At 37.9% G+C, this 22,405-nt stretch overlaps 1 protein-coding gene across 4 annotated transcripts in view; it reads left to right on the forward strand.

The window, feature by feature from the left end:
- CARMIL1 (capping protein regulator and myosin 1 linker 1) overlaps positions 1 to 22,405 on the forward strand; it is a 203,916-nt gene that overhangs the window by 120,907 nt on the left and 60,604 nt on the right. For all 4 annotated transcript variants that reach the window (XM_083822729.1, XM_083822730.1, XM_083822727.1 and 1 more), the window contains 9 exons: positions 372 to 475; positions 2,452 to 2,529; positions 2,621 to 2,697; positions 3,609 to 3,713; positions 8,521 to 8,590; positions 13,187 to 13,268; positions 14,621 to 14,720; positions 14,808 to 14,862; positions 20,235 to 20,407. In XM_083822729.1, the coding sequence (XP_083678855.1) occupies positions 372 to 475; positions 2,452 to 2,529; positions 2,621 to 2,697; positions 3,609 to 3,713; positions 8,521 to 8,590; positions 13,187 to 13,268; positions 14,621 to 14,720; positions 14,808 to 14,862; positions 20,235 to 20,407 (844 nt within the window). The remainder of the gene's footprint in view (positions 1 to 371; positions 476 to 2,451; positions 2,530 to 2,620; positions 2,698 to 3,608; positions 3,714 to 8,520; positions 8,591 to 13,186; positions 13,269 to 14,620; positions 14,721 to 14,807; positions 14,863 to 20,234; positions 20,408 to 22,405) is intronic.

Genomic DNA, 22,405 nt, shown 5'->3' on the forward strand with positions numbered 1-22,405 from the left:
AAACCTGTTTCAAGATATGGTTGTACCGTTAAAGCCGCTGTAGACATGGCAAAAATATTTCTTCCTTGGATCCAGGACCTGTAACACACTGTGGCCCATTTTATCAGAGGCACAGAGAACACTCAGTTTCCAAGGCAGATGATGAAACATGGCCCAGGCAAAAACAGGTCTTCGGTGACAAAGAAAAGTCTTGTATCTCCCAGGTGATCTGTCCTCCTCTGCTGCAGTATGGTGATAGTAACAGGAGGTCATTAAACATTTATGTATGACTGTGTTCATTGAAACTGTGCTCTTGCAGGATATGGCGTTGGAGAAGTTGGATACTGAGTTGTTGGTTTTTGTTTGGTTTTTTGTTTTGTTTTGTTTTTCAGGGGTGAATAGCCTTTCCCAGTCACTGAGTGCCAACTCGCTGATAGCGAACACGCTCGTCTATCTTGACCTCTCAGGGAATGCTCTCCGTGGGGATGATCTCTCAGTAAGCACATGCTTTTTATTTGTGAATTAATGAAAGGATGTTTTAATTTATTATTAGAAGAGCAAAGCCATTTTATTTAGGTTCTCTTTTGCCTTTATTTCAGTACAGTTTTAGTAGGGGTAGAAAATATTTTGATCTCTGTTGTTCAGTACATACTCAGAAGTTTTAAATTCCCCACGCAACTAAACAGATCCCCATAATCCATTCATGCTTTTAATCCTTGGCTTTTACTGATAAATGAGAAAACTGCAAGTGAGTTGCTTGTTTCAGTAGACTTAGCATGCTCTATGAGTTCTATTAAAAAGATTCATCTTCTTTTTAGTGATGTATATTACATTTTTTTTATTGTAAGGTTAAAAGCAATTGAATACTTTTGACTAGGAAAGACTTGATTCATTTTTGGTTTTGTCTGTTTTTGTCTGTATAGATAAATCTGTGCATCTCCTTGACACATGCTATTGAAACGCATGATTGTTTGAACAAACTTAATTATTTCTGAAATTCTGTTGTTTAGTTCAGTTGCCATTGAGGTGCAGCTCTATTTTCTGTGTAAAAAAAAACAAAACAAAACAAAAAACACTTGAGTTCTCAATTTGTATGTATTTGTTTTTTGACTATCACATATTTTTTTGATATGTGATAGTCATATTTTTGACATCCATACTTCTATCTTACATCAACAGTTGTGTGAATGTAACTGTCAGTTTTTGAGTTCTTTAAGTGTGAAGCATCTAAAATATGCAACACTGGAGGCACCCAATCTGATCATTTAAAGTCCTTAGACTTTATCTGCCTATGACTTTTGTGTGACTTTTTTTTCACAAATCTTACTAGTTTCAGACTCATCAACACATTCAAAGAACTAGTCTTTTCAGACATGAGATGAAAGTTTCAGCGGGACAAGAGGATTTAAAAGGTAGCACATAGTTAAATGACACACACAATGAATTATTCTCAAAGAGAGAAGACCATGCACAACTTCTATAGGGAATGGTTAAAGATATCTGATGTTTACCTACTATATTTTAAGGAATATAAATATAGTAAGTCTTTTCTTAGTCTGTCAGAGAGAGAGTTGATTCAAAGAAAAAGATTCTTAATACTGAGATCTCTTAATCTGTGGAGCAGTTTTCCAACGGGAGCAAAGAAATCCTGTTATTTGGCATTTAAAATAAACCCTAGCGAAGCACAGGGATTTTTAGAGTAGGGACCTTTCTTGCATGGTTAGGTATATGGGCGAAATGACCTAATTTTAGAAAGATGAATCTATTTTAGAAATGTTGAACATTCTCTGTTTGGCTGGACGTCATGTGGAGTTGAGTGTTCCACGTTTCTGTGAATTAGGTCATACCTTTTTTCTTTCTGTATTGTTCTGAGAGACTAACAAATAAGTGCAATAAAGCAGCGTATAGTAAGAACTTTTATGTACATTAACAATTTCATGACATAGTCTATGCAGTACTTAATTAATCGATATTAAGTGTATTATTAGGTTACTTGTTCTGTATTTTGCCTTAAACTTCTAATGCACCACTGATATAAAGAATTAATCATAGTCTTCAGACGCAAATAAGTTGCTTCCCTCATGCTTAAAAGGTCTAGCATAAACTTTCAAACCAATTAGCCTTTCTGAAATGTAATGGCAATCTGAGTGACATTCCAAGGTATTTATAACTAAATTAATTATCATTTCCTGTGAAAGTGTGTTGCAAGGTAACTCACATTAAGTACATTAAGATTACTGTTTGGCAGATGTGGTCTGGGCACTGTTTTTTCCTGTTGTTCCTAAAAAATTATAGCCTTCAAAAGTAAAACAGGTTGTATTGATTGGGTGAAAAGAGGTTTCAGACACAACTCTTGTAGTGCAATTTTATAAGAAAAGCCTAAAATGTATTTGAGAAGTAGTGATACAGTAATGTGTGTCATAATATCAGAAGTAACACTGATAATTTATTTTTTTTCTCCATTAATTGTAGAGCCTGTACAATTTTTTGGCCCAACCAAATGCCCTTGTCCATCTGGATTTATCCAACACGGAGTGTGCTCTAGATATGGTAATGCTGTTTTTTGTGGAGATTAAAATAGCAAGGAAATGTTGCCCACCTTCTGTCCTTAGAAAAATCCCTCTTCCTTATTTTAAACCAGGTGTGTGGAGCCCTCCTTCGTGGATGTCTTCAGCATCTAGCTGTCCTTAGCCTCTCTAGGACGCTTTTTTCTCACAGGTACAGTTTAAATGTCATTTCTCTCAACTTCTGCAAAATTTTGCTTTATAATTTCTTGGCTTTGTGCTGCACCTTTCTTTTTAAGAAGAAACACAAGACTTTATAAAAGGCCTCTACAAAAGAGGTATTATTTATTCCCAGCAAAAGATTTTCTTTCACTTTCCACTTTTTGTTAGACAGCTGTAAAATAAGCTACCTTGTCTAATATGTTTTTTTTGTGATCCTGATGCAGCAGAACGTCCATATACATCTTTTGTCATAATATCAGGCTTTGAAGTCTGTCTTGACTTCTCTTTAAGTTTGTTTTTTAAAGTACTTATTTTTCATGATTTGATGACAGTTAAAAATTATATTTTTTTTTCCTTCCTACTTCATGCTTTTTTTGGAGAGGAAGTACCTCTGAAAGTCTTTGAGACTGAACACTGACTTTGTAGAGTACTTGCATCATAGGACATAGTAATATTAGCTTCCCTTTTTCTTCAAATCAATGTCTTGAGTCCATACTGGAGGTGACAGCTAATTGAGGGTAAGCTACTACATTGTTAAGTAGTTGTTTATAGTGGTGAAAAGGCAACTTCAGTGTTTTTGTAACATTGTTTGATCTTTTGCTCGTTAGATATAAGTATGTTCACTGTTAATCAGGTCTAAATGATCATTTCTTGTTGTTCACCAAACAAAAGCTAGATAGCAATGTCTTTTGAGCAGCAGTGCAACTGAGGATTGTTTGTTGAATCAACATTTTGATGGCATTGTATTTCCAAGTTAACCGAGAGCCACTGGTTACAGAGTTGTTGAAGGTACAACAAATTAAACACGTAAAAGATTGTTAAAATTATGACAGCTTGCATTCACTATTTATTGGAATGAGGAATATGTAGATACTACTTCTTAATTAATTTATTTACTTTCAGAAAAGGAAAAGAAGTTCCTCCCTCCTTCAAACAGTTTTTCAGCAGCTCACTTGCTTTGATGCAGATTAATCTGTCGGGAACAAAACTCCCTCCTGAGCCTCTAAAGTAAGAATTTAATTTCATCTTCTCCCGTTGCCTAAAACCTAGTTCACATTGTTATTACGTGAGTGCTTTATATTGAAAATATAATTTAAAATGTAAGAGGAAAATACTTTATTTGCATTATTTTTCCATTTGTACATTATTGATATTCTAAGAGTGAGTTTCATAATGATCACACAGTTAAGAAATGTTGTTTCCATCTCAGTTAAGGCTGTTAATCGTATTTTGTTCTGTGTGAATGTCACAGCTGTTTTGTTTCCATCAACTTTTTTGTGATATATTTCTTACTTTGTGGCTTAAAAACAAAACTGTTTGCTTCACAGTTAAATGGGATTATGTACTTGTGTGAGTGCCCTTCCTTTGGGGCTGCAGTATTGCAACAACCATTGCTCAAATGAAGCTGTTGCAATGCTTGAGAGGAGAGACCTATTGCACAGATCTATGCCCTCCTTTGAGTGGGAGAGGTGATAGCAGCAGCTTCTAGGAGTGCTTCTCTTTTCTGTATGTCACCCATCCTGTGGATAACAGGTTCATTTTATGTGGATTGGACAGTTCCATTGATCCCATCTAACGATTGAGAGGAATTCTTCTTATAGAGTAATGCAGGGGAGGGGAATTGTGTAGCAACGTGTGCAGTTATGAACTGTGGTGAACTTTCCTGACCTGGAATTTAAAGGCGTGTTTTAAAATCAAGATCAGCCTAGATAGGTCTAATCACAGTAGGTCATTCTGTGATTTTGGCAGAATCTGTCTGGTTTGGGGGCTAAATTAAAGAAAGGCTTTTCCCAAAGGTTCAACGTGTTAGCTACTATGTATTTAAACATATATAACCATTTCTAGTATCCACAGTAGAAATCTAGGCATGTTCCCTAACCATTCCTGGGAATAGACCTCTGACATCCTAAGCTGGACATCGATAAGCATATACATGCATATACCTACATGTGTGTGTATATCTGCATATGTATATTTGTGTGGTTAGGAGCCTGCTTCCTGAGGAAGAACAGGGAAGGGAAGTCAGCAATAACTCAGCAAGGAAGTACTTAACTAATGAATGGGAGTTGATGGCAAAATCAGAGATGAGGGAGTTAGTGAGTACTGGAGGGAAAACTTCCAGTAAAGTCTGGGGGAAGCTAAGGGAGAGAGAAGTGACAAGTACCACACTCAAAATAATAACATGCATTGTTTTGGGATATTTTTTCTTAATGCAATCTGACATTGGATAGGAACAGCACAATATGATGCAAAGTAAGATGGAATGGACTGAAGTCCATATTCTACTGCAGGAGCCTAGTGTTTGGAGCTCTGATCTTTCAGTGTTCTGTATGATGCTCTTGGTTGCAGTCTTGCTTGCTTAGACTTCGCTAAGATTAGGAAGGTATAGCATTGATGGTCTGATGGTCACAGAAAAACGATTATTGATAGATACATTCGTTGATTCTGATTAATTTAGGGATATTGATTCTGTGGTGGAGGGCATCTGGGAACTATGTTTAATGAAGCTGGAAGAACAGAGGCTGTACGTGACTGATACATAGGTCAATCTTATCAGTAGTACAGGCAAAAAAAAGAATGCTATGGGACATTGAATATATCTAGAGAGGCCAGGAAAGGTGAGAAGTCCCAGCCACTAAGGTTCAAATTCAGCTTTATTCCTTGGCATGTTGAATATCTCCTGTGGTGTGAGGAGTTTTGGCAGCTATCTGTGCTCATGGAAGGTGTTGCATGAATATATCCCAAATACTTGATCTGCCAATTGTGCAGCAAACATGAGATCTTCCTAGTCCTTTTCAGCAAGAAGCTACTCTGTTGACAATGTTTAAGCTAATCTGGTTCAATTTGACTGAATTGGGTTAGAGGGAGTTACTCGCATGAGTGCTGTTGGTAGAAATAAGGAGAAAGCGGTAAGTAGCGTAGAGTGAGCTGAGAACAGTAACCTGCATCACTAGCACAGACAGCTCCAGGAAGGAGCATCTGTCCAAAATCCACCTAGACACAGGTGGTTTCAGAATATCCCCCAGAATATCCATCTACACTCACCTGGCTGGCAATTTGCCATGAGCTTCATTTGTTTTGCCCTGACAGCAATGTTCATCACTGCCTAGGGGTTAACAGGGAGCTGTTAATGTTGTTTGGTACTTTCCTCGATGTGCTTTTTCTCTGACCTGAGCATTTCTTCAGTCTGAGCTGAGTGTATCTCTCAACACTGCAGAGAAATACGATCTGCAGCACACCTTGCTTTCCCTCTTAAAGCAACCCTGTATGGCTTGACTAATACATTTCAGAAGCATCTTTTTGAAGTTAATTTGGTGTTAAAGGGACTGAGGATGTGCCATATAACCTGGGGCAGCTGCTTAGCCTTTTCATCTAAACTGTAAGAAACTAGAAAACTTCTACAGAACAGTCAAGATCATGGGGTGTGTTAAAGACAAGAAGATTGAAACATTGGTTTTCAGACAGACTTACTTGTCATTGCCAAGACTGCAATAGCAGATGAAGGATGATTTCTAGAAGGAAAATTAATACGGGGTGTGATAATAGTACTTCTTTAGCATCTTTGATCAGTGCACGTCAAAAAGCATTTGACAACTTGGGCCTTGTAACTGTCCTGTGAGAAAGAAGTTCCTGTTTTGTGCCTGTGAATCAGAAGTCAGAGGGGAGTAAAGGATTGAATATGAAGCTTGCCTCTGGGGGGTAAAAACAAACAAACAAACAAACAAAAAAACCACCAACAAGCAAAAATGGAGATAGCTGACATAGCGAGTCCCAGATTCCTTTTTGGGGATAAATTGGTTACTTTATTGCCTGATTGCTTTGATTGATTTTGTTATTTGATTCCTTTCTTATCAACTTCCTTTAGATGTGAAGTTTCAGTGTATTTAATCACATCTGCTGACTCAGTGATTTTAATGATATTGGTTAATCAGTGCGCTCAGGGAGGGAGATGATCTTGTTTGTAAAGCGGTGGGCCTATTAATATAAGCCAAGCCTCTCAGGGAAGAAGGTTGCTAATAAAGCTGTGCTGCTGGGATGCCATTTAGTGGGTGGAGAAAGGCTGCTTTTAGTTCTTATACATACTTAATATAGTTTATGTTCCATCGCACTTTTTTTTTTTTTTAAGCAGATCAAGTAGTTTATATGCTCTTTTCCTTGTTTTAATATATGTTGGCATTTTTGTTCATTTACTGACGTTGCCAGAAATTTTATTTTGATCTGTCAGGGCTGTAACAAGACAAGTTGCTGATATGCTTCTCATCCAAATTGTAATTACAAGGCCAATTCTTGCCTTCTGCACGCACCACAGTTGACAAGACCTTTCCAAGTATTGCTATGTGTGTGATTTCAACTTAGTGACTTAGTACAGATATGTCTGCCTTCAGTGCCTTCAGTGCCTTTGTTTGGTGGTGCTGTTTCAGGAGAAAGAAGTGAGAAATTGTGAGGTTTTCTTAGGATGAGTTTATAGGCCAAGAGGTTAGGGGGGAAAAAGACTTTTTTTTTCCTCTGAAGAAGGCATATTTGAAGCATCACTGTGTCTCTTTTTTAAAAAAGTTTTTTGTTTGTTTTTTTATGGTTGCACTGCATTTTTTAAGCTCCCTCCCTCAAAATGTTAAGGGAATTACTTGCAAAGTTATCAGTCACACTAACTTTGCATAAAATCATGCTCAGGAAGGACATACAGATGGGAATGATTAAAAAATTGTAAAAACTGTTGCAGAGCTTTCACATTTTTCTTCAAGTCTGTATTTTAATAGCTTAGGAAGTAAATAAGAACAAGATACTCTCCTTTGTTAACAGCAAAGGTCTGATCATCATTTATACCTGCAGGACAGATATAAATAGGTTTAAATGAAAAACCTTCCCGGGACAGGCATTTTAAGTGCAGCTTTTACACGCCGCTTACATAGCAAGCGTTCAGGCAAACAGCTCAGCAAAATTGATTGTTTTTCTTTACATCCATGCATTGGTAGTTTGGATTCTGTTAGGCTGAAATGAAGCTTGAGAAGGAAGCCCTTCTGTTTCTCTGTTCAACAACTGATTCAAAGCAGCACCTATTCTAAAAACACTAGAAGGTATACACTGATTGTGTTTGTTCCTTCTCTAAGACACTTACTGTTTCGCTTGCTGGTTTGACAGTATTAGTAGGAACATGATATTATTGCTAATTTTTGTATGTGGAAACAAATTTCTATAAGGCTTTAAAGGTGATTTTATGAAGATTTTAATTGGTCATTGCTACGCTTGTTTGCCATTCTGCCTAAGGACGAAGAATACCATTGTTTGGGAGTATCATTTAGAAATCTGTAAATATTTATAGGGATGCAGATAAGGAGACTTCAACATGATACAGTGTTTGAGTGTTAATAGGCATTGTGCCTGGCTGAAATGGCTGGCTGCAGTGTCCCTTATATTTATTAAAAGCACATTTTTTGGTGATTTTTTGAAAAATTAGAGACTCAGTATGGTTGTAAATAGAACGCTCCTTTTGTAATCATTTGATGTTCTGTTAAAGCATATGTTGAAGACAAATCATCTGAGATGAATCTTATTAAATGTTGATCTAGAATTAGTTTTACAATTTGCTTCTTTGCATTGCATCCTTGCAGTTTATGATGCTGCTGGGGTGTTCATAGTGTGGCACAGCAGGTTTGTACTGCGTTGTCATTGAACAAGTAACAGCTCAGCTGATGGGGTTTTGTTTTGAAATGGTTCTTCGCATTATTAGGTGTATTAACCTGTGATTACTTAGATGATGATGATGTTGTAAAGCTGCTTTTTTAAAAAAACTGGTTCTACTATTGATCTCTTTCAGAGCGCTTTTATTAGGCCTGGCTTGCAATCACAATCTGAAGGAGGTGTCTTTAGATCTCAGTAGCTGTGAGGTAAGGATTATTTATTAGGATGTGTTCAAAAGATGCAATGATGGGGAATTAGAGTTGTCATGTAAGCCACTGGGCTAGATGTTCTTCCTCTCCACTCAGAAGTTGCGGGAAAGGTAGAAATCAGATAAGCAGTCATGGTAAAGTGATCTGCTGTGTGTTGCTATGTCATAAATAAAGAGGGCAGAGCACCTGCAGCATCTCACTGGCAACATGCTCCTTGCAGTAGCAACTGTGGATGCTGAGCCAGCAGTGCTGTTCACTGCTGGGCAGCTTCTGCCCTCTGGGGCTGTGATTATAGGGGACCCCAGAGCAAGATTTTTCCAGGTGCCCAGATTGGAATGGGTCACGGGAAGGTGCATACCCTGAAGGTGTGTCTGTGGTTTGAATGTCTTCCTTCAAAATGTCTGTGCTGGAGGCATGAATCCTCTTCTGCAGGTTCACTTTTAAATCTTGGGAAAAACTCTGCTTTTTTCATCAATTAACCAATTCAGGCCAATAGGGAACTTTTGTAAGAGATGATTGAAGCATGCCATTAATTTAAAAGGCATTGCACAAATGGCTTTATTTATTTCAACTATCAATTAAAAATGAAAAATAAAAAGGAAGAAGAAGCAGCAGCTTGATTTGCTTTATCTTGCTTCCTCTTGCTTCTCTGTGCTTTGCTGTGCACTTTGTTTCTCAGGATTGTCCACACTGGTGCAGGATGATACCTGTATGGCTACAGATTATAACAAGAAATCAGCCAAGATCCTGGGAGTTAGTGAGGCAAAGTTACATGGAGAACTGGGGACTTTTACCAAAACCAACATGAAGCTTTACCTCTGGCCTTCCGGAGCTGAGTGGCCACCCTTTCATTTTTAAGCTGCAAAGAAAGCCTCTTGTTAGGCAGATCTTTCCAGGACTATCACTTGTGTATTAGCTCCTTCTGGTAGTACCTTTTAAATGCAATGGTTTCCCTTTAAATAGAAAGCACGCAATTTCGTAGACATGGTGAAGTGTAGTAATGCTTCCCTTAGGTTCGTGGTTGATTGCTGTGCTTAATTTCCTTACAAAGGAAAAATAAATAATTGTGAATGCATTTCATAGTTTCTTTTGATATTTTATACTTTTTTAAAAAATGGCTTTACTTTGAAGAACATTACATGTAAATTCCAAATAGAAAAGCTTTCAAGTCAGGTATTCATGCTTCTGACTTCCGAGTAAATAGGTCAGAAGGATGATAATGTTTCTTTCAGAGGGAGTAAGAAGAAGGGAGGAGTAATTAAAGTAATAAACATGGAGTCCTGTAATCATAACCTTAAATAAATAAATAAATAAATAGCACACATATTTAGGTAATGAGAGTATAAATTAGCGTGTAAATCAAGCAGGGCTGACAAGAGTGAAGGCTTAAGCCCGTCTGCTGGGCCTGGAACTGAGTGCCGTTCATTAAATAGCTCCCAGGATGGGTTACGGGGGAGTCATTAGCTGCACTGGACACCAAAGCAAAAGCAGTGGTGGCTGACTGCCGTAGCAGAAAGGAAGGAATCACACCCAGCCCGAGATGTTGCGTTCCCCTCCGTGATTTGGTTGCTTCAGCACTTGCTAGGTGTAGGCAGCCTTTTTCCGAAGACAACTGGGAATACACAGGAGAGACGGTCTGTAGCTGGGCCCTCCAAGCCACCAGCGCTTCCTTAGATCCTTCCCTCAACATTTTTTTTTTCACATCACTGAGCTTTATCCATTCTCACATGCTTTGGAAAGAAGAAATTACGCTTCCACCAGCAGAGGGATCGATGTGTCAGGAGCTGGGAGTACTCTCCATGGCCCAGCACCTCCTGCCTCTGCTCCACCTCTCCCGGCCCTGCTGTGAGCCAGACAGGGTGATCTGCACCCAGAGCAGAGCAGTAGGAAGCTCGGAGCTGGTGCCCTGCACTTCTTTCTGCTCCTGCAAGCACACGCTGCCTGGAGGCTAGAAAGCTGACACTTCAGCTTTGCCCCCCTCTTTCCTACACCGGGCAAGCTGCACTCAACTATGGAGGGATAAATCTTGGTTCCTTCCCTCTCCCACCACTTTTAATTTGCTCCCATAATTTTCTGATATACTAATTCCAAGCTTAATCATTTTATATTGCTTGTTTGTTTGTTTTTATTATTTTTTATTATGAAAATTACATTTTTATTTCTACCTGCTCAGCACTGATGTATTTCACTCTTTTCCCTTCTGCTTCCCTTAGCTTGGTCACTGTGTAAGTACCCTCCATGCTTTACGTTAATTCTTAAATCGATAAACAGATTTGTTTCCCTTTCCCATATGCCTCACAGTTTTGAGCACACTTGGCTTTTTTAACTGTTGAAGGGCTTGTTCTACAGTTTCTAAATAAAAATTTGTATTTGTAGACTCATAAGTGTGTCATATAGGAGATGTTGCACTTTTGTTTTCAGTATCACAGTCCTCATTGGCATATAGCCCTTCAGTTAATCTCTCCTTTTATATAATTGATTTTAATACAATTGCAATAAAATCTGATCCTAAAAGTCAAGTAGTTACCGTCACACCCTCAGATTAGATAGATATCAACATGTGCACACAATGAACGTTTGATATTTCTTTTGTGTTATCAGTACAAGATTGAAAGCTGCTTCTGAAAAGTTGTCCGCTTAAACAGTTGAAGTATATATGTACATCTTTTTGTGGGTAGACGTTTTACCATACCCATAAACAATCCTTTTGATGATAGATAATCGTTATTATCTTAAAATGAAAATTTCTGTCACAGAAACTAACTTTAAATGCTGAAATTTTAGTACAAATATTATAAAAATATTTTTGTTAAAATAGATCTTAGTATTCTTTACAGTTCAGTATGTCTTTTCTAGGGCACGCTGGAATTTTGGCTCTAGTGAAAACCAAATTGTAACACAGTGAAAATAGTTTTTATGTAAATCACCTTTTTAACTGTGACAAGACCACGTATAATCTGCCAGTTCCAGAGATGCTGCAACAATTGACATGGCAGTCTGTATGAAATGGTTGTCTTGTAGTGGGCGACTCTGTGAGAGAATCAGAGAGCAAAACTGAATGATTTTGGCATTCATAAAGCCAGCAAGTATTACAAATGCTCTTACACAAACAACATTGAGTTAAAACTGCACTAGTTTTGGCCCAGATACAGATTTTTAATTCAACTTCTAAAGAAGTTAGGGCTAAGTAGCCTTTGTTTTATGCAAAAGGGGAAGGGCATCTTATATTCCCTTATGCTTCCAGAAGTGACTTATGGTTTATATATGTTGTCTTTAACCACTGCTGTTCTTAAAATGCTCAGACCAAGTTATTGAGCTATTTGCTAACCAATCACAAGTGTTGAACTTTCTAAAAGTGCCAAATCGAGGCCTTATTGAAAATACTCCCAGAAGATTGCTTAATTATAGCACTGATAAAAGAGACTATTTACAGAAATGTCATCAGATTGGTTCAGGATATTTGGTCAAGTGAATGAACTAAGTGAAATATTACTCATTTTTTATGGGCAGGTAGTAGAGTGGCTGTTTAATGTTTGAAAAAGCTTTGTGTTACTTTGAAGCAATGAAAGCAAAAATGGAAAATGTTCTTGTAAAAGTTGAATTTTAGTAGAACTTTTTCCTTCTTTTGCTTAAGTCTTTTTCTGGGTGATGATGATAAAGTGACATAAATTTTGTGTAGCTTGTGTAACTGCAAGAAATAAGAAAATGTTTTTGCTTCCTTGGAAAAATTATGTTCTGTTGTTCAATTTAATAACATTAGTAACTAAGAATGTAGGTTTTCATAACTTTGATTCTCAATCATAACTTTGATTCTTAACGTTAATATTTTCCGTTAGGCTACCTCGTTTTTTTTGTCACTCAATCCTGAAATTTCTCTTATATTTATTTAATATTTCAGATTAATAATATATTAATACCTTACACGTAGGCATTTTTGTTGTTGGCTTTCTCTTTTATTCCTATTTTAAAGTCAGACATAAGGTAAATTACTGATTACTCTTGTTTATGGTGTTTTGTGACCATTTTAGAATGGGATTATTTTAAAGATCTTTTCAGTGATGGGGAAACATAATTTCATTGATTTTGATTTGGCTTCTCGTCTTTTAACTGGGCATCTGGCCATTGTGCTTGCTATAACATAAAGCTTGCAACATGCTTTTGCTATAAGACTTGACTGCAGTGGAACTCAAGGGTGATAGTGTCGCATGTTTGTTTACTGGGACAAGCATTTTTCTCTCTGGAAATCAAAAATGTCCTGGAGAACCTGCACCAAAGTCCTGCAGTCACTGCTTAGCACAAGTGCTAAAGGAGTTGTTGTTGGTTTTTTTTTGTCTGCACCACTTGCATCTTTCCCTGATATAACTGCTGAATAATAAAGCTAGAGAATCCTTTTTCTCATTTTATATGCAAACAGTGAGAGTGAAGGATGAGAACAGTAGCAATGTGTGCACAGTCATTTTGATGTCTATAACTTGTCGCTGTTGTTTTTGCTGCTGGTAGTGCCCTCTGTATTCGCAAAGCTCCTACCGCTGTTTTCTGTGTGATCTCAAAACCATAACTAGTTTGCAAAAACGGTTGATGTTTTGTCTCTAGTTAAGATCGGGAGGTGCACAAGTCTTGGAAGGATGCATAGCAGAAATACGCAATATCACCAGCCTAGATATTTCAGACAATGGTAAGTACACAGAACAGGAATGGAGGGCCATGCAGGTCCCAAATCTGAGATATGTTTATTTTATTTTTATGTTTATTTATATTATTTTCAGCTCCCAATATAATCAAGGCTGGTTGCTCTTGCTTTATAATAATTTGCCATATAAGTTATGGAAAAGTCTCAGACCAAGACTCTCATTGTTATCAAGTGTAAAAGAAATGTTAATAGAATAACTCTACTCTCAGAGGTTTATGTCGTTTGAAATAAGTATAACACAGCAGAAGAAATTGAGAGCAGCAAGCATCATGTTAATCTGCAGTATTTTGTTCAAAGTGGGTTTAAGTAAGAGAGGATGAGAAACTAAATGGGGAATGAAAGTGTAGTGAAAGAAGAAAGGCAGAGGAAAGACCAGATACGGAGTGAAGCTGAGGTTGTGACACTGAAGAAGCAAGAGAAGGAAATTCAGAGCATGTGGTCAACCAGCTTCAGGTCATAGAAAGCCTACTTGTATGTTTGGAAAAGTCTTGGACCGTTGTTGATTTGTAGGCTCTGTGCTTCCTAGCTAGAAATACTAGTTAGCTTCTTGTCTTGCAAACTCCAATTGTAGATATGTGTAATGGAAGAACTCGCTTAGCTGGGCTTGCCTCTCTGACAGCAAAATACAGAATTATTTCAGAAAATGGTTCTCAGTAAAATTGAAAAACCAGAATGGTGGGATTAGCAGGTGGAAAGCTTTAGGAGGTACTCATCTAAATTATGTGAAGAGATTGAATAAATAAAGGTATTTAATATCTGAATTATCTCATGAACGTGGATCCTAACTCAGTAATCTAACTAACGACTCTTCAGTTCCACCAAACTAGTGTTTGGGAACACAGTAGCACAGCAAGTTATTTTTCCTCCTCAGGAGTAGCATAAAGTTTGCATTGTTTCTTCACATCATTTTATCCATAGCCTGTTTAAAACCTGCAGGCTTTGAGAGCTTGTTGGTACACAGCTCTGCTGAGACTGAATAGAAATTAGCATGGTTTGTAAATCCTCAAAGGAACTTTGCCTGACAGCGCAAGGAACCTACCCTTGGGTGACTGGACTGTGGATAAGGGACTACATTTCCCTTCTGTCTGTCTGAGAGATGCTTTCAATGGCTAATTAGGATAGTATTTTAAAAGGCTCATTTTAGAGAACACATTTATTCTCATGGAAAAACAGATGAAAAAGCTGCATAAATAGAAGAACGGATTTTTTTTTTTTGAGAACTCTTTGAATTAGCACACGGATAATTACTTGAATGAATTTAGCTTTAATAATTGGACCCTGTCTGGGACTTTTGTGAAAAAGTGTTTTAATTCTTAATCTGATCTGATTCTTTACAGGCCTAGAATCTGACCTCTCAACCCTTGTAGTCTGGCTTAGTAAAAACCGATCGATAAGGCACTTGGCTTTAGGCAAAAACTTTAACAACATGAAATCCAAGTAAGGCTTTTTCTTCTTTTAAATAACAAAAGAATGAATGAGGAGAAGCTGCTGATTTCATCGTCTTCCTAACTTTTCTTCCCTCAGAAATCTCACTCCAGTACTTGATAATTTAGTTCAGATGATTCAAGACGAGGATTCAGTGAGTATCTTTCTGCCTACTACCATCACGTGTATTTGTACCTTCACAGTCTATTTCTGATAATTTTCTTCACTGTGTTAATTTGCTGTGTAAAATTTGATCATGATCCTGCACAATGACATCCAACATCTCATGGTATATTTTTTTTTTCCAAATAATAATTTGGATTATTTGTAGCATGTAGGTAAATGTTTCTTAGTCTTAGGATCTGTGCTTGTTGAAAAAATAACCCAGCTAGTTGGATATGCTTAGCCTTGTTTGCTTTAGGTCTAAATTATAGGACATTACAATGTTAGTGTTCCCTGGGTGGTGATATTCCTTAAATAGCAGATTTATTTTATTTTATTTTACTTTATTTATTCATTTATTTTAGCTAATAAAATGGACAATTTATTGACGACTATTCTTAGGGGGTTTGGCTTTTTTTTTTTTCTTGACAAAATGCAAAATCACTGCAGCGATCTCCCAGAACTACTTTCTTCATCAGAAGATGCACGTAAAGCAATCACTATGCTATTCTTTACTTCTGGTACATTTATCACAGAAGCAATTTCATAAAACTCTTTCACAGTGCCATGCTGGGATCCTTGCCCATTTCTTTTCGTTTCCGTGCCCTCTCCTGATTCCGAAAGACTTATGTGGTTGGGTTTACTTTCTTTCCTTTCCTTGGCATCCTAGTTTTGGCTAGAAATGAGTCTTAAGAGTCTCTGTTGGTCTCATACTTGTCAAATTTTATTCATCATTCTTAGTCCTTTCTTTCTCCTTCATGCCCCTTGCAAATACCAAGCAAGCTCTGCTTTCCTCATTCTCCAAAAATAGCTGACTGTAGACTTCAGTTCTCCTGACACCTGCTATTCCTGTTGTCTTTATTGTCTCACCTCCAAGTTCATGGTCCACACTAACAGCTTTTATATTTTCTCCTGCCATCTGTGTCTGTACACTGCAATTCAGTGGAATATTTTTACTGGGGTTTCTGATGTCTCCTTCCATAGAAGACGATTAGACCCGTATTCTGTGTTCATCTTTTCTCGCTACTCTGAAGTGATTCGTTAAACTAGTCCTCCCTCCTCTCTGTGCCCTTGTAATTGGGATTAGTAGTACTGCTTTTTCTTGATTCTTTGCCTACCTCCTTACCTTCTTCTTTAAATATGAGATGTCTGTGTGACACAGTGAAGTGCTGCATATGGATACCAGAGCTAATTCTAATTGAGTTAGCACCAGTAATGAATGCAGTAAGTTCTTGTGTGCACAAGTTAAATGGAGGATTATTCCAAGAAGCGCATTGGTAGATCTCTGTATTACTTCTTATTCCAAACTACAGCCTTTTAATTTTGTGTTGTGTGACCACCTCCTTCTACTCTGTCTCTGAACAGAATGGTGCAGGGCTCTCTTCCCCTTCTCTTTTTTTTCCTATTGATACTGTACTGAGGGTGGTATCATTTCATCAGAATTTTATCAGATAACATCTGCTTATTCTCTTTGGACGTTTGTCTCTGTCCTGCCCTGTATCTCCTATCAGCTCTCCTCGAAGGCTGTTGTGTAAAATCAGACTAATCACAAGCACATTTAATTTATGTTGTTTTTTCACAGTTTCCTTCATCCTTTTACTTTGCTGCAGGTGAACATTTCTTCCCATACAGGTGATATCCTAAAATACCTCTTCAACACACACTATCCTTTCTTTCCATTATCCAAACCTTCTTCTCAAATGTGCAGTGTTTCTTTCTGTTTATATGACTATCCTCTTCATAATATCTGTCCACAAAGGTAAAACTTTCCAATTCCAATTTTGAAGTCTCCGGGTCATATAAAAAGTAGCTGCTAAATTTTGGATGTATGGTTCTCACAGCTCACCCTCCCTTGCCTCATCAGCTTCAGCTTCTTGTGCTCCTTTTCTTTTCAGCTTATGGGTGACATTAGCCATTGTTTCATTTTCTGACTTCTCTACAATCAGGTGGGCTCCTGTAATTCTTACTCAACATGTCTTTTTTTGAGCTAATTTACACAAACATGCTCTTTAGTCTCATCCTGTTTTCAAAGTGTTGAAAGGAAATAATCCACTAAAAAGATTTTTTTTTTTATGCTTAAAATAACTGTTTCTTCTTCATATCCTGCATTAACCTTTGGGATGTAGCCTATTTGCTGTTACCCTGTCTCTTCTCTCCCCATTTTCTAGTCTCTTGTTAATCCTTTCTAGTGAAAGAATCTTGTTTCCTTTCTGTCTCATCTGATGCTAAAATCAATCAAAAACATCTCCTAGCAGCTAAATAATGGAGAACAGACTGTGTAGCACTGTGGGAAAAAGATGTGTTGCAGATAGCTGCCTAGGATGGCCCTCACTCCACCTGGAGATAGTACAAGGCTTAGGAAATTGTTTAAAGTTTCTAGCTATTTATGTTTGGTTTTGAATCCTAAATGGGGAGGTCCTTGTTCTACCACTACTACGCATTGACTGCCACAGGACACTAACAAGTTACAATGGAACCAGAGAGAGCAGAGGATGGTGTTGCCCAGAACACATAGTGCTTGATCAATATTGCCTGCAGGCTGGTGCAGCCTGGGGACCACGCATTATCTGCATGGAAAGCTGGAGTGAGAGGCTTTAATCTAAAACAGTCATATGCCAAATGCTTCTTCATGTATTTATACACGCTTAAAATAGATCTGTTGCTGTGTTAATGTGAGTCATGAGTAAAATGATTTAAACAATCAATAGCTTGGTTTTATAACTGGAAAAAATACAGCCAGGCACAAATGTAATTCTACACAATTTAAAAACAATGGTAGTAACCTAAACAGCAAAATTTCCTAGGTGTTTAATATAAACAAGAATGTAATATTGAGATTAAAAATACATATATTCTGTATTTGGCTACGTGCTGTACAGGGCAGTCTATAATAATGTGTTCTTATTAGTATAGCAGGAGGTGTCTGAAGTTGTATGCTTACTGTGCCATTTCTTTTCCTAGTGCCAAAATGAATGTTACGCTGCAGGTGCAGTGTAGCATTACTCAGGGTGGCAGTCAGTCCTGCATAGGTGCAGAGAATTATTACAGTGCTGAATATCTTGAGTTTTTAGGTCACTGTCTGTTGAAGAATTGGCCTTTTGAGTGATTTTAAGAATTCCTCCTCCTCAATAAGATTGTTCTAAGACATCTTCAGTGCTATTGGCAGATTATCTGCTTTCTGCAGCAGGGCCACTGTAGTGCTTGTCAGACACCTGGTTTCTTAATATCCAGCTAAAAGTATAAAACTCTGATTTTACAAGAAGTAAATGTTTCTAGGCTTTTTGGTGTTGGGGAGGGAGGGTGGTTTTTTTGTTCGTTTAGTTGTTTGTTTTTAAATGTAATGGTCAGGTAGTTTCGTGAGTGTTTAGCAGTGATGTTACTTTAATCACACAGAGTCACATTCTGATTGTAGTTCGCATTCTGACCACCGAATCAGTCCAGAAGTGTTATTCCTTTCTCATTCAGTAAACAATAGGGGTAGTTATGCAAGAAAATTAGCAATTCATCCACTTCAAAGACACTGCCAACATAGCAGGGTTTTTTACTCTCGTGTACGTACATTTCTTAGGTGGTAATAATGGTGCATAAATATCAGTCCTTGCAGAACATAGTGCAGAAGTCTTTCCAAAGTATATATTTTTCTGTCAGAGTGTTGGAATAAGTGAGATGAGACATCGTTTCCTGAGAAGGTATTTGAGGTTTAGAAAATCTGATATGTGGGAGTGAGCATTTCCAGTGAAGTTCCTAGGATGGCCCTTTCTAAAGTGACACAAAAGAAACAGAAGAAACTTCTCTTACACAAACTTATTGGTGATTTCTATGTCTGGTTGCTGTGTGGTACTGCTTTTCTGTGAATCTGTCACAGGAGGTCTTCTCAGACTTGTGCCAAGAACACTAAATACCTTTCTAATGCGATGTTAATATTCTTTAGGGTACATAATGTAGTGAAACAGGGGAACATAGACAGATTAAGGGCATTAACGTAGTAATTTAATAACTTCCATTTAAAATAAAATCAGCATGTGGCTCGTGTTACTGTTAGACTTTTTAATTATAAACCTGCTGTGCCTCCAAATTTTTATGTATTTTCTCACTTATAAATGCATTTCTTAGTGTTGCAAACTTTTTAGTTATCCCTGTCATCCAGTGGTGTCTGGAAGCTAGAGTCCCATTGTATAGCAGGTGCCATGCAAGCTTCTTGGATCCTGGAAGGTGTGCACATATAGCTCAGTTGGTTTATTTACATTAATCTAAGCCTCAGGCACCTAATTTAGTTGCTTTGATTCATCCTTCTGACGTGTCGATTTTCCCATATATGAGTACTTTGGAGATTTTAGTCTTCTAAAATTCATCCTCTTGATACATGACTAAGTTGGTGTATAGTGACAATGCTCTTCTCCATATGAGCTCACGCTTAAGCAAGGGAAAATGTTTTGTGGAGCTATTGTATATCAGCAAAGACAAATGACAATCTTGGCAACTGTGGTAGCTCTGCAAGATGTGGTGATGGATAGACTAGCTCTTAAGCTTCTGCTTTTGAGTATTGGGACACTAAGAATGGAGGGAAGACATAAGATCATTAACAAAGGTGTTTTTAAAAGTTTTCTGAAGGCTTTAGTGTGTGATTTGCAGGAACCCAATAGCTAGTTTCAGGTTAAAATGGGAGGGTGTGTGTATGCATAAAAAGCTGCATAAAGATTTTGCAATCACAGGTGTCAGAACATTGCTGTGAATAATATCCATTGGCTTACTCATGTTACTAGATACTCTTCTTACTGCTCTTAATTTCAGACCTGCTACACCTTTTTGTCTCTTCCCTCCCAAATGCCCATGTCCTTAGTTGAAGATGTGCAGATATGCAAAATCACTCCTTGAAGTAACAATAATAAAACAGTTTAAAGGAATTGGTTTTGTTTTATTAATGTCTCAGGTCCTAATTTGCCCTTGGGGTAAACTTCCCAGTCTGAGTGAGAGAAGTGGGTGCTAGGTATTTTTATTTCTCACTGGCAGGGAAGCATGCTGGTTAAGCAAAACTCACTGGACACCAGAGGTTGTCGTGTGAAGGTGATTGTTGCTGTCTTGCCTCTTTTCAGGTTCCTGCTGTATTCAGTACTTAGTGGGACACAGAAAATAGGAGTCATTGTCACTTAATGCTTTTTTTCAGGGTGTAACTTAATCTTTGTTTGTGTCTTTGACGCCTGTGCTGTAGTTGCTGAATCCTACTTTGTTGCGTGTACAGCACATGCAGCAAACACAGAAATAGCTCGTTGATGCTCAGTGTCATCTTCAAGAGTTTCATGAACTTCTGGTGGATGTGCATGCGCTATCAGTTGCTATTATCCGTGCCTTTTCTGTGCTCCACAGCCTCTGCAGTCATTGTCCCTCGCAGATTCCAAGCTGAAGACTGAGGTCACCATCATTATTAATGCTTTGGGCAGCAATACCTCTCTTACAAAAGTGGATATTAGTGGAAATGCCATGGGAGATATGGGAGCAAAGATGCTGGCAAAAGCCCTACAGATAAACACCAAGCTCAGGTAAGGGAAACATATTTGCACTAAAAGATATAATAGCTTAATAATAATGTTGTTGTTGGCATATTATCAAGCTGTTTCTCTTCAGGATCACTGGAAAAAGCCAAGCTATAATGTATCTATTTGGAAAGCTTCTCATCCCTTTTTCTTTAAAAAGGAAAAGAAAAAAAAGAAAAAAAAAGATGGAAATTTTCTCTGCAAAAATATCTCCAGAACTGAAACTGGAGCAAAACTGCATCCAATTAGAAGGGTATTTTGTGGTTTAGGATTAGGTACAGAATTTGATTTGCTCATCCATGTCACAATTAGGGGAGAAAGATGTGGTTTTGACAGAGAGCGCACAGGCACAATCCTTTCTTTTCCTTCTGTTTTCAAGGCAAAATCCAAACCCATTTTCATCCAATTTCAGCTCCAAAGAGACTTAAGTCTTCTTGCTCATAGTAGCCTACTTTTGAAGAGATGGTATCTTTCTGTTGTGATAAGGCAGCTGTAAATTTCCTGGAATCATAAGAATGATTACATTGCTATGAAGCTCTGGATGTCATCTAATCCAACCTCCTCAAAGCAGGGCCAGCTTTAAAGCTAGGTTGCTTAGAGCCTTATCCAGGCAGTCTTTGAAGATCTTCAAGTACAGAGATTCTCCAACTTCTCTCGGGAACCTCTTCCAGTGCTTAGCCACCTTGTTCTACTCTCTCTTTTCTATTGGAAGCTTTCTCAGCAGAGAAAATTCTGATACTTGGATGGGAAATAAAAATAAAGTATTCTTTCTCTAATGTAGTATCAGTTTGTAGGAGAATTAAGTGCTTGTGGAATTCAGAAAGGGTTAGTATCATGGACCATCCCTTCCTTTCCCTCTCCCCCCACCTTTAGCGCTGATGGACCTTGGCATCACTTCCCTGCATCTTCATCCACCTGACAACTTCAATGTTTTTTTAGCAAATGGCTGGCACTGATGACTACAGAGTATCACATTTTTTCTATCCAGTATGTGATTAGCAAATGGTAAACCTTCAATCAACATGTATCTTGTTGGGAACCTCTAAATATGTCACCATCACCAGGAAAATCAATACTCACTCCTCCTCTTGTCAGACTGTGCAGATGAACCTTCCACGGTGTATTGTCTGTGTGAAGAGACCACCGTGTGCTTGGCCTCCAAGAGTTTGCTCCCTGCAGGATAAGAAATTCTCCAGAACAGTCCTGGCTGTTTTGCTCAGATACAGAGATCCTGGTATTGCCTTGCTATCCCCAGACTGAATAGTGAAAATGTTAAGGAAATGCTGGAGAGGTGGCTAAGGTTTGTTCAATGTATGAACCTGAAATAGCCACCGGTACCTGAAGAAATAAAGCCTTGAAGGCATTCAGGATGGCAGACTGAAATGTGCCACAGCACACTGAATGTTACAGCTGTAGTCTGTGGTAGGATTACTAACTGAATAATGCGATGGTAACTGGCTGTGCTTAAAATATTATAAAACTATGTCCTGGTAGAAATGTAGGTACTTTTTCAAATGACAGAAATATCCAATATCTGACCTTGGACATTTCTGATCTTTGGAAGGTAGGTGTAGAATCTACTTTCCTTTCTTCCTTAACTTTTTCTTTGCATTTTCAAAAAAAAACAAAGGAATTATTATTATTATTATTATTCTGCAATAGCAGAAGGGTGTTACTACCCGTGAAATCCTGCAGCTCCTTTTTTTTTGTTTGAACATCAGAACTCTTTGTTTATGTCTTTCTTTTTTAAGAACAGCTACAACTAGCGCTCTTGCATGAGCAAGAATTATCTGCATGACTGTCTCTTCTGACTACTAATGAGATCTTTGAACATGTGTTCACAAATTGTCAGGCAGTCTGCCTGAGTGGTCTAAACTGGGGGAGGAGGGGGAAGACTTTATCACTCCTATCACAGAGTTTTGTATTCAAAAGAGCTGCAATTCATGCACCTAACCTAATGGTATATACTGGCAGCCAGTTATGTTCCATGAGGAATCATAGGAG

The sequence above is a fragment of the Anser anser genome (genome assembly GCF_964211835.1).
Source record: "Anser anser genome assembly, chromosome: 2".
In the NCBI taxonomy this organism is placed as follows: domain Eukaryota; kingdom Metazoa; phylum Chordata; class Aves; order Anseriformes; family Anatidae; genus Anser; species Anser anser.